We start from the raw sequence: 12,636 nt of genomic DNA, 5'->3' as shown, positions 1-12,636 counted from the left end.
GATACAAGTCGTGCTTTACATCAAAACATACAGTACATAGAAAGGTAGGCGTCTGGTCTTGTCAGTAAGTTGACACAATAGTATGCTACAAGTCAAAGAATAAATACAAGCTCTACCCTCTTACATGTAACATGCCCCTCACCTCTGTAATGTGAAAACCATGAGGGTATAATAAATAAATAAATAAATAAATAAATAAATAAATAAATAAATAAATAAATAAATAAATAAATGACATGGTTGTCACTACCACATAGAACTTGCACAGATGCTCCATAAATTTACATTTCTCATTTCATGGCGTTAAGTGCCTAAAGAGTGTTCTAGGTTTCTCGTTAGAACCACGTTCAAATCAGACATTTTAGGTCGAAAACTGTAAATACCTGGAAAATTCTGTTATTCACTCTGACGTTGCTCCTCAGCCAAAGACAATGCCAAGGTTGGAACGATGATCCTTCAGTTTACTATGTACGTAGTAATCAGATTAGCAGAGAAAAAATACTAGCGCTTCTAACAGAAACAAGCTATAGTACAACTGCCTTACACAATTGAATGGCAAGCGCGCCATGGTTCTCTGCGTAGAGTCCAAATTTCTCAAGTTTTAACTGACAGTATACGCAGCGTTCAGCTGAGGTAACCTCGGTAAAAAAAGTTTACTACAAAAGCGACAGCGCACCTGCATGACATGCGAGATGGACTCCCGCTCAGACAGAATCTCCGACAGGTTCTTGGTGCCGAGCACGTTCCGGAGCGTGGTGGCGGCCAACAGCCTGGTGGAGTGGCCGTAGTCCTCCACGTTGGTGATGGCGATGGTCGCGTTACTTATGCGGTAGTACACCACCGCGTCCACGGCCACTGTCACTGAGTCCTTGGACAGGATCTGCATCGAGGCCATGGAAAGACGCGTGTGCGTGTGTAAAACGGGATGCTCAGCTCGAGATTTAAACGGCTCGTTACATTTTCAGCACCACGACACGTACTGAAAAAAAAAAGCTTTCGCTTCAGCGTCTCTCCCACGGAACAGCTGAAAGAGTCATGACACTGGATTCGCGCTCATATTCTGTGTTACGTGCGTTAATTATCCTTCGTTGTCCGTGAAGCAGTAGCCGAAATTTCAGAAGATTTGGTCGAGGACTAAACCTAAAACGAAAAACACGAGAATCTGGCAACGCTGGTGCACTCGCAAGCCGTGACGTAACAAGCCGCTTGCTTTGCGAGCGTTTGTATTCCGGTCAACAATTTTGTTTCGTTGTCAGCTGCACGTACAATGAATTAATTAGGGCTTGCTTGAGCTCAGTATTGAAAATGGAGCGATTGGCGATGGCTCAAACTTACGCAGGAGATGACAGCTGTGCTCCCTCCAGCAGGTAACGTTGCACAAACCACAATAAAATGGCGGTCGAGGACGGAGGGTGGGGTTTACGATCGGAGACTTCTCGGGATTTGTTTTACAACGGAATACTCTTTAACGGTCCACTTTTTATATGTGCATATGTATGATAGATCCTCTACTTCTAGATTTTGCTGAAAACGACTAATTGTTGGGAGACCTTGTAATGGCCCCTTTAAACACCCCTTTAGGCAAACAACAAAGAATTAAACACTATAGCATAAATACGCCTATATTACGTACGGTGCGCAGAAAGGAGACAAACAAAAGTATTTCTCAAAGAAAGATTAATGTAAGTAAACAATGCGCACCAATCCTTCGTGTACGCAAATAATTGTCTTGGCCGAGTGAATAAGAGCTCTGCATGAGTACTCTCCAATTTTCTAATCAAGCAAGTCTATAAAAAGATATACTGAGAGCTTTCTGCTTTGTATCAGTAGGCCAACGTGCATCCTTGGTTCTTCTAAAGAAAGCAAAGCCACGATGTGATATTTTAGATTTCTCTTCTCAGGTAGGCATCTATTTTATGAAAGCATAATAATGTAGAGCACCTTTGCAGTGCATGAAAAGAACAAACAAGAAAGAAACCTGACTTCTTAAGGATTCGTGCTTTTTATTTGTAGGCAACGATACACACAGATACATGCCACAAAACTTTAGAATGCAAAAACACGCAGCGCAACCTCTATTAACAGGGTTGATTTTGCGTCAGTAAACGCGTTTCAAGCTACATGCACGTTTTTGAAAATCAGACTGCATACAAGTAACATAGAGGTGAACAGCAAAGCTGGGAGGTTAACCAGATAATACAGTCCAATTTCTTACCCAGCACTGCATGGGTTGGGGAAGTGGGTGCAAGAAATAAGTAGTTAAGAGAGAAAAACAACGCACATGCACACAGCTTAACACACACACACACACACACACACACACACACACACACACACACACACACACACACACACACACACGCGCGCGCGCGCACACACACACACACACACACACACACACACACACAAACACACACACACACACACACACACACACACACACACACACACACACACACACACACACACACACACACAACGGAGCTTCCGTGCAGCGTTGGTCCTATTGGCCGCGAGATGGAGCGGAGTCGCCGTCTGGAGGCAACTGGCTGAAGCACGCAAGTGTGGACCACGGCCGAGCTATAGACTGCACCTCCACGCGCTTGTTTCGTTGCGGCCTTCCCGATCATCGTGAATACAATGGGAGAGTTTCTGAGTATGTTTCGTCACCCGTCGGCGGTAGGGGTGCAGCGACCCTGACATTGCATCTTCTGCGCCGCGCACACGGCACGAGGGAGATTGTTGATGTAAAATCGTGGAATAAGGGTACTCGAAGATGAGGGGGAGGGGGATAACGCAAAAAGTTGGAGGTAGAGGAATCATTTCTTCTTAAAAAAACTAATGTGTTCAGACAAGCTCGATGCAATAATTAGGTGTGTATGTGCTCGTCTATACCCAAAGCATGAGTTTCTAGCTCTTTTACACAAGATAGTCGTCTTTTTGAAAAGGCCTCTGAACACGTGCCACGCAGCAATGTGCTAAAAGTTTTGCAAACAGCAGTCCAGCCCTACTTGCAACGCGCTTCCCTTCTCTACCCCCATCCATCGTGAGCTACTGTTGAGATGTCCTCCCCCTGAGAGACAGTTACGGGGCTCACTTTTCTCTTCTTTTCATTTATAATCACTTCCGCCGTCTTAAGCCGCCTTGAAATCGTTGACGACAGCCACTGCCAACAATCCGCAGGTGTCATAGCCGAAAAATTCTTAATAATTCTTCTCGTCAGCTACACAAAACAACTGACTGACGTAAATGACAAGCCTTCCACCTACACACACAAGCCGACTAAGAAGCATTTTAGGCAATGAACAAGACATTTGTGAAGCCTGGCAAAGTTTTTCACTTGAAAGTGTTGAGCTATTGCTAGTGCTTATGAGTAATGAAGATTTATTTTCATACCTCAGAATGTCTACACGTTTGATGGCGGAGAGGTGTACTTCGGGCTCTCACATATACACATTTTTAAATAAACTTAAGGACGGTGCACCTAACGCAAATAAGAAGTCAAAACAAACCATTTCTGTGCCTTCAACAATTGGGCAACTTGTTTTTCAACGCACGGTGAGTGGAGAAGCGTGCCCGAACTCGTGTGTTCGCGCGCTGTACGGAGCGCCGGAAAATGGCAAGATCGAAGCGCCCCCCCCCCCCCCCCCCCCAAAGAAGTGGCGAGAGGCATGAGCTACACCCGTTGCGAAGGCCGGAAGAAGGGTAACTTAGCAGTGTGGCAGCTTGGGCTAGTTGGTATGGCATGACTATAGCTATAGCACGAGAACAAAATGACGACACAGAGACAAGAAGGTGTCCTTCGTGTCCTTCTTGTCTCTGTGTCGTCGTTTTTTTCTCGCGCTATAACTATAGTCGTAAGAAGGGAGCGCGCAGGTGCAGTCTGGCCCGGCCGTGAGTTTCTGAGTATGTTTTGCCGCCCGTCGGTGGTAGGGGCGCAGCGACCCTGACCGGCGTAAGGTCCCTGGATATTTTTAGGAAAGTACCGCCATTCTTTTAACCGAGCCGCAGCGCCGTGCATAATCCTCTCCCACCTCTCTCCTCTCAGGCCGCGACAAGCATCGCGCGTGTTATCAGCGTGACATAGCATTCTTTGTAGGAAAGTGGCACGAGCCGGGTCATAGGGCCAGCGCCCGCACGGTGGCTGTTTGGCAGAATATATAGATTAGGTCTGGACACTTGGGCGAGGAGGGTCAGACACTCTGGAGATGATATGGAGGAGATTGTCGCTAGTTTCTTTATAATAAGGGGTTTTATACTAGCGCCTCCTCTATTTTTTTCAGTGCCCGGGTGAAGGAGTGAAATTCAATGGGAGGCGGTCATCGGTGCTAGTTCGGCGTTTCGCCGGCAGGCGCCGCAACTGGAGTACAGATGCCGCCGCGTCGTCTGCCGTGCAAACAAATGCGGTGGCTGCATTCGAAGCTGATATACTGCTCAGTTTTTGGCTGTATTCGCATTGTTTAGGATGTAAGGACAACTTGGAAAGGAGAATCATTAAGCACCTGTTGTTCTGGACACCCAGCTCAATTCAAAGGCATGTGTCATTCGCGACTGCTTGATCAAGATGCTCGCGCGTTGTCTGCTAGGCCGATACCAGATAGGTGATGCCAGTAATCCTCGGAAGATCGTTTTGTCACCATGGCGCTCACTTGACTAAGAGTTGCTTTATTGACTAACTGAAAGTCGACTTTTTAGAGAAGCCCTTACCAGGAGGTACTATTAAAAGTTTGGGTGCCTAATGTTACCCGATGCTTGCTACTTTCTAGTTGCGTAACACATTATGCGAGCCTAGAGTTCATGCACTAAATAGCACTAGACTGCTTCCAGGGATATAGACTATCATCCGCTTCCTTCGCAAAGTATTACATAAGTTGCCCCCAAGAAAAAAGCAAGTGTCAAAAATGAGGAACTATGCCAAGTGATTTCACCATTTGAGAGCTTAAACAAATAAAATCATCATGAATTAAACAATAACAGCTCCATATGTGGCGCGATTTTGCGATAATTCCCTATGTTTTCAACAGGCGCTGTTAAAGCCTGAAGTTTAATGCCGACTCCCAACTTGAGCCAAAGTCACAGGCATGAAAAATGCGGCCTGTGGTCAGTTTATTGAGCTTGTCTGTGTATTCGTGAACGAATTGTTGTAGCCCTACTATCCAGCTGCTCAGCTCTGTGTCTGTCTTCTTCCCTCTGGCCTCTTAATTCGGTAGCGAGCAGAGTAGAGGCCGAATGGCTATGTGGTGCGCATGGGCTTCCATTCTGCTTCAGGTCGTAATGTTTGCGTTTAACACGGCAATGATCGTGAGGAAGCGTTCGTGAACTGTTCGGATGCAGCTCATTCTCGTTTAGGGAAACCAATTGCCATGTTGCCAGACGTGACGCGCAGTCTTCAGCCACCACTACGAGTTGAAACGAATAGAATTGGCAATCCTACAGTGTTCGCAGGCGCCTAGCGTAGCTTCTGCGACAGTTCAGGTCAGCGGTTTTAGAATTAGGGACCAACTGCTACCGTTCGTAGTAGGCGAGGACATGGCGAAGTACCTCGTCAAGTCTGAACACGTCTGTGAGCGAAATTCTTTGAAGCGGTCTCTTTGGGCGCAGAACCTGTTAGCCCTTCTTCCAGGCGAAGTGTCCGACGTAATAACGTGCTTGTCGAGGAAAGCGTTTGAGAGCTATGACGAGGTTAAGGAAGTGCTCTTGAGACGTTATAAGTTGTCACCCGAGGCTTTCAGGCAAAGATTCCGGTATGCTATAAAGGGAAATGAGGCACACATTGACTTCGCGTTTCGTCTTAAAACTGATTCAATTGAATGGCTCAAGAGCGAAGGTGTGTCTGACGATCGCGATAAAGCGGTAGAATGCATTGAATTGGAGCAATTCTACCGCTGCATTGAGGAGGATGTCAAGCTTTGGCTGCCGGACAAACTTGGCGAAGTACAGCTAAACGAGGCAGCAAAATTAGCTGAGGAGTATTACACTTGCCGAAAGTTGCATAGTAAGGCAGTGCGCGTTGAAAAGTATGAAAGAAAAGAGGGCTTTTCAAAGAAAACTGATCAGTGGAAACCCACTCCGCACCGTAATTTCAGGAAGGACCCGTCTCTTACGAAGGACATTGTAGGGGAAGGGCAAACGGAAGCGGAGAAATCGAGTGAGGTTCCTAAACAACACACTGATACCGCACGGACGTTTGACTCACGAAAGCCGCTAATCTTCTCTAACTGCAAAAAATAAGGGCACATCGCGATAAACTGTAAGCAAAACTTTGCTTTCGCAACTATCCGAGAATCGGAAAAGAACATGCGGTTGTTAGAGCCGTATCTCCAAGAAATTAGTGTGGATGGGAAAACGTGTCGAGCACTTCGAGACTCAGCGGCAACTATGGACGTTGTGCATCCTTCGTTGGTGTCTCCGGATGACTTTACAGGAGAATGCCCATGGATCAGATAAGTCGCCGAGTAGCAGAGTGCTTGCTTACCAATCGCTACGGTTGTCATTGAAGGTCCGTTTGGTAAGCTTCGCACCGAAGCGGCTGTGTCTGCCACGCTTCCCGATCGTTTTCCTTATCTATTTTCTATTAACTCAGAGCAACTTCTCAAAGAGCAGGGTAAATCGTTATTCTCCAACTTAGCGTCCATGGCCCTCACGCGATCGCAAGCGCGGAAGCTTTCACAGGAACTTGATCTTGTTCAATGTGGCGAAGCACGAAGTGCAAAAGCTGTTGATCTGTGTGATCTTGACGGTGAGTCGACGGAACCTAAGACAGGAAATTCTCCGTGCGAATGATTTGAGCAGTCACTCGAGTGGCCCGTCACCGAAGCGACGGGCGCGGTCTGCGGAGGAGACGACATGGTGCCATTGAGTCACAGCGAGAGGGGTGCAACGCTCTCGCCTGTAGCGGAAAGTTGGAGTGAGCTGTCGAGGGTTAATCGAGAAACACTCATTCGAGAGCAGCGTGAGGACCTCTCGAATAAAGTGCTAATGGAAAGCGTAAACTTAGGGAAAAAAAGAATGTTTCCTTTTTTGAGAAGGCACGGTTCCTGTATCAGAGCTACACAAATGTGCAAGGTAGCAAGTATGAGCAGCTCTTTGTGCCACAAAAGTATCGTCGCCAACTATTGGAACTGGCGTATGAAAACATGTGGGCAGGGCATCTCGGCATAAAAAAGACCAAGGCTAGAGTTTCCCTTTAGTTTTATTGGTCGAAATGCTGGAAGGATATCAAAGACTTTGTACGCTCATGCGACACTTGTAAGAGAGCGGGGAAATCCACGGACAAGTGGAAGGCACCCATGCAGCTTGTGCCCGTTAACACAGAACCTTTTGGCGCCTAGTAATTGATATTGTCGGGACATTGCCAGAGTCAAGGCAAGGTTGTCGGTACATCCTGACGGCCCTCTTTGTAGCCACGAAATTTCCGGAAGCGATACCACATAAGGAGCTTCATTCCCCTCATGTCGTGGATGCACTGCTATCTATATTTGCACGCGTCGGATTTCCTTCTGAAATCCAATGCGACAATGGTAGTGTCTTCACAAGCTGCCTTACCTCTATCTTTATGAATAAATGTGGAATGAAAGTAGTGCAAAGCTCGATCCATCGCCTGCAATCTAATCCGGTAGAGCGTATGCATTCCACTCTGAAACGGATACTGAGAGCTCTTTGCTGCGAGCCCGAATGCGACTGGGAAGCCTGTAGTCTTCCCGCTATGTACGCTTTGAAATCAGCTCCGCATGAGAGCACGGGTTTTAGCCCTGCAGAGCTTGTGTATGGTAGGAGTTTGAGAACACAATTGCGAATGATACGCGAGTCTTGGAAGGGATTCGATGAGGACCCTAATGTATTTGCGTATATTCTAGACCTCCTTCAGAGGCTTAGAAAAACAAAAGAGCTTGTGGAAAGCCACATGAAGGCTGCACAAGTGGTATCGAAGGAGTACTACGACAAATCGGCGAAGAAGCGCACCTTTGAAGTAGGTAGTCAGGTAATGCTGCTGCGGTCGTCCAAAAAGAACAAGCTTAAGGTTCATTGGGAAGGGCCCGCCAAAGTAATATCGAAGCTTTCTGTTACCAATTATGAAGTGAAATTAGGAAGGCGGCCGAACAAAATTTACCACAGTAACTTAATGAAACCATATGCTCAACGTCAAGTGGTCGTAAATCTGCTTTTGAATGCTTCAAAGGAAGAGGGAGCAGAAATTTTGACCTCCAGTGATGTAGTCGAAACGGGATCGAGGTAATGTTGGAGCAGTTGAACCTAGAGCCTAGGTTAAGTGAAGTCCAGAAAGAGGACCTGAGAAGAATTGTTTCCGAGTTTAAGGACGTGTTTTTGGACCATCCCAGAAGCACGGCGGTGATGGAACATGATATCAAGCTAACTTAATTGTGAGGAGCCAATCCGTAGCAAGCCGTATCAATATTTGCATGCATGTGCAAAAGCAGATCATGAAAGAGGAGATCGATAAAATGCTGGAGTTGGGCGTCATAGTTACGGGCGGGAGTGACTATATATCCCATCTAATGTCGCTTCAAGTGCCGGGAAAAGATCCGAGGTCTTGCATCGATTATCAAATTAACGCCATAACTCGAGACCAAACTTACCCGATACCAAACCTAGAGGAGAGGGTAGAAACTGTGTCACAGTCTAGCTATATTTCCACGTTAGACCTCGTGCGAGGGTATTGGCAAGTCTCCCTTACGGAGCATGCTAGCCGCTATGCCAGATCTGTTTCTCCATTCGGAACGTATCGTCCACTTAAGCTGAGCTTTGAATAGAAAAATGCGCCCTTTTGTTTTTCAGGCTTAATGAACCGCGTTCTTAAAGGCCCCTCTAAGTTCGCTTTGCCGTATCTTTACGATGTCGCCATCGTCTCAAACAACTGGGAAGAACATGTCGAGCATTTACGAGTCGTGCTGAACAGGTTGAAAGAAGCTGGTCTTACCGTGATAGAAATTAAGGTAGCCACCGTCGCGAACTCTCCACGACCAACCACATAATCTGGGATAAGGGCATTCTTGGGTCTAGCTGGATACTATCATCATTACGTGCAAAACTACTCTAGCATCGCCAGCCCTCTAACTGACGCACTTCGAAAGTCCGAGCCGGTTAAAGTAGTATGGGACTCAGAAAAGGAGAATGCGTTTTGCCAGCTGAACCAGGCGCTAAGCTAAAAGTCCGTTCTCATTGCACCCGATTTCTCTAAGAGATTTGTGATTCAATGTGACGCGAGTGATCGCGGCATGGGAGCTATATTGTACCAAGAAGACAGTGCTGGTAACAAAAGGCCAGTTTAGTATTTAAGTCGAAAACTCCGCTACAGGGAAGAGGCATACAGTATCTCTGAAAAGAAATGTGCTTGCCTCATGTGGGCCATTAAAAAGCTAGCCTGTTATGTTTCCGGTTCAAGGTTTGTGGTCGAAACGGTACACTGTCCTCTAACCTGGTTAAATAACATGTCGCCTAAAAGTGGCCGGTTACTGAGGTGGAACATGATACTCCAACAGCATAACTTTGACGTTCACTACAAAAAAAAAAGAAAAGCTAAACGCTAATGCAGACGCATTGAGGCGTGCGTTTTACTTAGTACCTTCTCCACGTTTTGGTTTCTCGCTTGCGATTCGGGGCAAAATTTTGTCCTCGTCACAGCCTTAGCTGAGCGCTCTCGTTCAGAGTGATCTCAAGGGGCCAACTTTATGTTGTGTTCTATTTCATCACGTTGTTGTACTTGTAAAAGTTTGAGTTCTCATTTTAAGGGTCTTCTGTCCCACATATGCCTCTTGATGTAGAGGGAACGAAATTCCGATAGACACGTAACTAGGTATATGTTGTACTTTACTTTGTCTGGCGTTCTGTCGGGTGACCGAGAACACTTGCTTGTGTCATGTGTTGTCTGTTGTCGAACCGTTCTTGACAAGTTGCAGAACCATCGACAAGTGCTGAGATCAAAAATCGTCAGAAGAGACGAGTGAAGCTGGCCGGCAAGTTATGGCAACAAGCCAGTGGAGCTGGGATCCATCCTCAAGAAATGGATGTATTCACGGAACTGAGCCTAGAGCTACATTCTCCCTATGTCCCTGGAGGCAAACCTGAAGGAACCTGGCGAACGAGCGCTCCCGACATTCGAGCCACGTGAAAGCAGCTCGTCTTTCCGGCGCATTGTCTGGTGGTGGTGGTGCTGTTACGCCTGGGAGTCCACACTGAACGTCCATGCCTCTGCAAAGGCAATCTGTGTCAAGGTCAGTGCTCGAGCCCACCTGACGCGATCAACTCAATGACGTCATCAAGCGGTGGCGCCAGTCTGTCACGCAACGCACAGCGAGCTCCCTCAGCCCACGATCCCGACGAAGCAATCGGCGCCTTCCAGTCTGGCGAGTCTCACGCAATGCGTGGCACATCTCTCGTCCTTGGGTGCAACCACGCGCAGCGGCGGGTCCCCATTAGAGGATTCTGACATTAGAGGATTCTTGCCAGCGGTGCTTCTGTTTGGACGTTTGGTGACTCAAAGGATCCACCCGGTGCCTATAGAAAAGCCCTGCGGTGCGTCACCAGCAGTAGATCTATGTGTTAGAGAAGCCTCTCGTTGCTTCGAGCCCCTTTTGCTGTCTACACGGCTGGTGTCCTTGGCAGCGGCGAGTTTCGTGGTGTCTTTCGTAACATCGTCGGCGGTGCGCTTCGTAACAGTGGTTGGCCGCTGTGAGAAAAGACATCTCGGCTTTTCGAGTCCCTAAGCTGTCGGCCCCAGTGCCGAATTTTTAACGCCTCTATTTCTATGCAGTACATAAACCTTGCCTTAACTCACCATCGTCTTGTCCGCTCGTCTATAAGCTCTGCGCAGAAGCAGTAGCGAGCTGAGTAACACACGCTACCAAACGGCTGGTGACCGTGTCGGATGAGTTCGGAGCAGTGGCGCCTTCGGGACCGTGTTGGCGTCTCGCCTTCGTAACAGCGGGCGCCTATTCTTTTCGAGAACTATCTTTCCTACATGATTTCAAGTGCATAGAAGCCGCGCGAAGATCCTGCTTCACGAGTTTGGCCCCTACGTCAAACATCAAGAAAGCGAAAAGCGGAGACCAACGAAACAAATGTGGATATTGCATCTTCACAAGACGCTTTTTTACTGAACAAGAAGCAGTAAGTGTTTGCACGCAAACAATAAATCATGCCACTGATCGCGTGGGTCGATACCAGACTATGATAGGATGACTAAACTCAAGTGTCGCACCACCGTTCAAAATGCGAGAGGGTTCAACGATTGCGGCAAGAAGAGAAAAAGGCGTCCCAATATTATCCGAAAGCAAGCACCACGCATGTGTTAAGAAAATCGCAACAGATGGACAGAAAGGAGAGAAAAAGACCGTGTTTCTTTTGCATGAAATAGAATGGCACGGAAGAAAGCATGGTGCGCACCCAGATGAACTTGCAAAGGGTGTGTGATATGACACTTTTTGTCACAAAGAGGCTACGATCATGCACGCACTTCGGGGCTTGTGACACATCCAGCAAAGTGCACTCTTCAGAGGTGTATAGGTTCAAGTCCAGCATCATCAGGTATGAGCAATGCCATAAACCATTTGTGCGTCTTCAATGATTAAGCAACTTGTTTTTCAACGCGCTGTGAGTGGAGAAGCGCGTCCGAACTTATGTGTTCGCGCGCTGTACGGAGCGGCGGAAGATGGCAGGGTCGCAGCGCCCCCCCCCCCCCCCCCTCAAAGGATTGGCGAGAGTCGTCTTCTACGCCCGTTGTGAAGGCTGTAAGAAGGGAGCGCACAGGTGCAGTCTAGCCCGGCCGTGGTGTGTGCACGGCCGGTCTAGAGGTGCGCCCCTCCAGACCGGCCCTGGTATAGATTGCTATGTGCGTCGTCTGCTAGCCACGTCATGTTTCAATGTGCGCGTGCGTCTTGCACGTTATCAAAGGGTGGTTTGTCTGGTCGTGTCAGCGCGAGTGTAACTGTTTTTACGTATGCCTGAAACGACGTACGAAAGAATTTGGTCGTGCTCGGCTGCTAATGCATTGTAATAGGACCGGGGAGGGCAAATTTCAAGAGCACTGTTTATTGTGGTTGCACTTTTCATTCACTCGAATAATTTCAGAGTGCGTGCCACTTTCGGCTTCAAGGACATCGTAATAGGCTCTTGGCACCCTCCCAAACTTGATGGCTATTGTATGGTGTGAGAGTACAGCGTTTCAGAATACAGCGACTCGGTTGTAAACAAAAACGAGGCTCTAGGTCACGCACTTGCGTGCTGTTGGTAGGTGCATAACTACGGCACTGCAGTTTAATGGTTATGCGAGGAGCCTTAGTTGTGCTGATCTGGTCGTGGTACCACTACATAGAAATATTACTTTCACATAAGCTGTGACACTTCCGTAGTTAAATTGTACTTAAAACGGAGTTGCCATGCGCAACCATGTGCTTAGATTTAAGAACGGTTTAAAGAGCCAGACGTGCAAAATTAGTTCAGATGGCATGCACGCCTTCGCTTTATTGTTGCATAATTTTACTGAAAATCTCATCTTTCTTATGTTGTCTTGAGCGTTTGTGTTGCATTGTTATTGACTGACAGAGTGCAGGGGTCATTTTTGATTGAAAAAAAAAACATGCTTGTCTCATAAAACAAACGAGACCTTTGTTGTAGCAC

General features: G+C 47.3%; 1 protein-coding gene across 2 annotated transcripts in view; it reads right to left on the bottom strand.

The window, feature by feature from the left end:
* The window catches only part of LOC119161982 (mechanosensory protein 2), a 504,482-nt gene that overhangs the window by 20,185 nt on the left and 471,661 nt on the right, over nt 1-12,636 (bottom strand). For both annotated transcript variants that reach the window (XM_075879857.1, XM_075879858.1), the window contains one exon: nt 677-880. In XM_075879857.1, coding sequence (XP_075735972.1) covers nt 677-880 — 204 coding nt within the window. The remainder of the gene's footprint in view (nt 1-676; nt 881-12,636) is intronic.

This window comes from Rhipicephalus microplus, chromosome X, assembly GCF_043290135.1.
Source record: "Rhipicephalus microplus isolate Deutch F79 chromosome X, USDA_Rmic, whole genome shotgun sequence".
Lineage (NCBI taxonomy): Eukaryota > Metazoa > Arthropoda > Arachnida > Ixodida > Ixodidae > Rhipicephalus > Rhipicephalus microplus.
The sequence above is the reverse complement of the archived record's forward strand: the minus strand, read 5'-3'. Positions and strand labels throughout refer to the sequence as shown.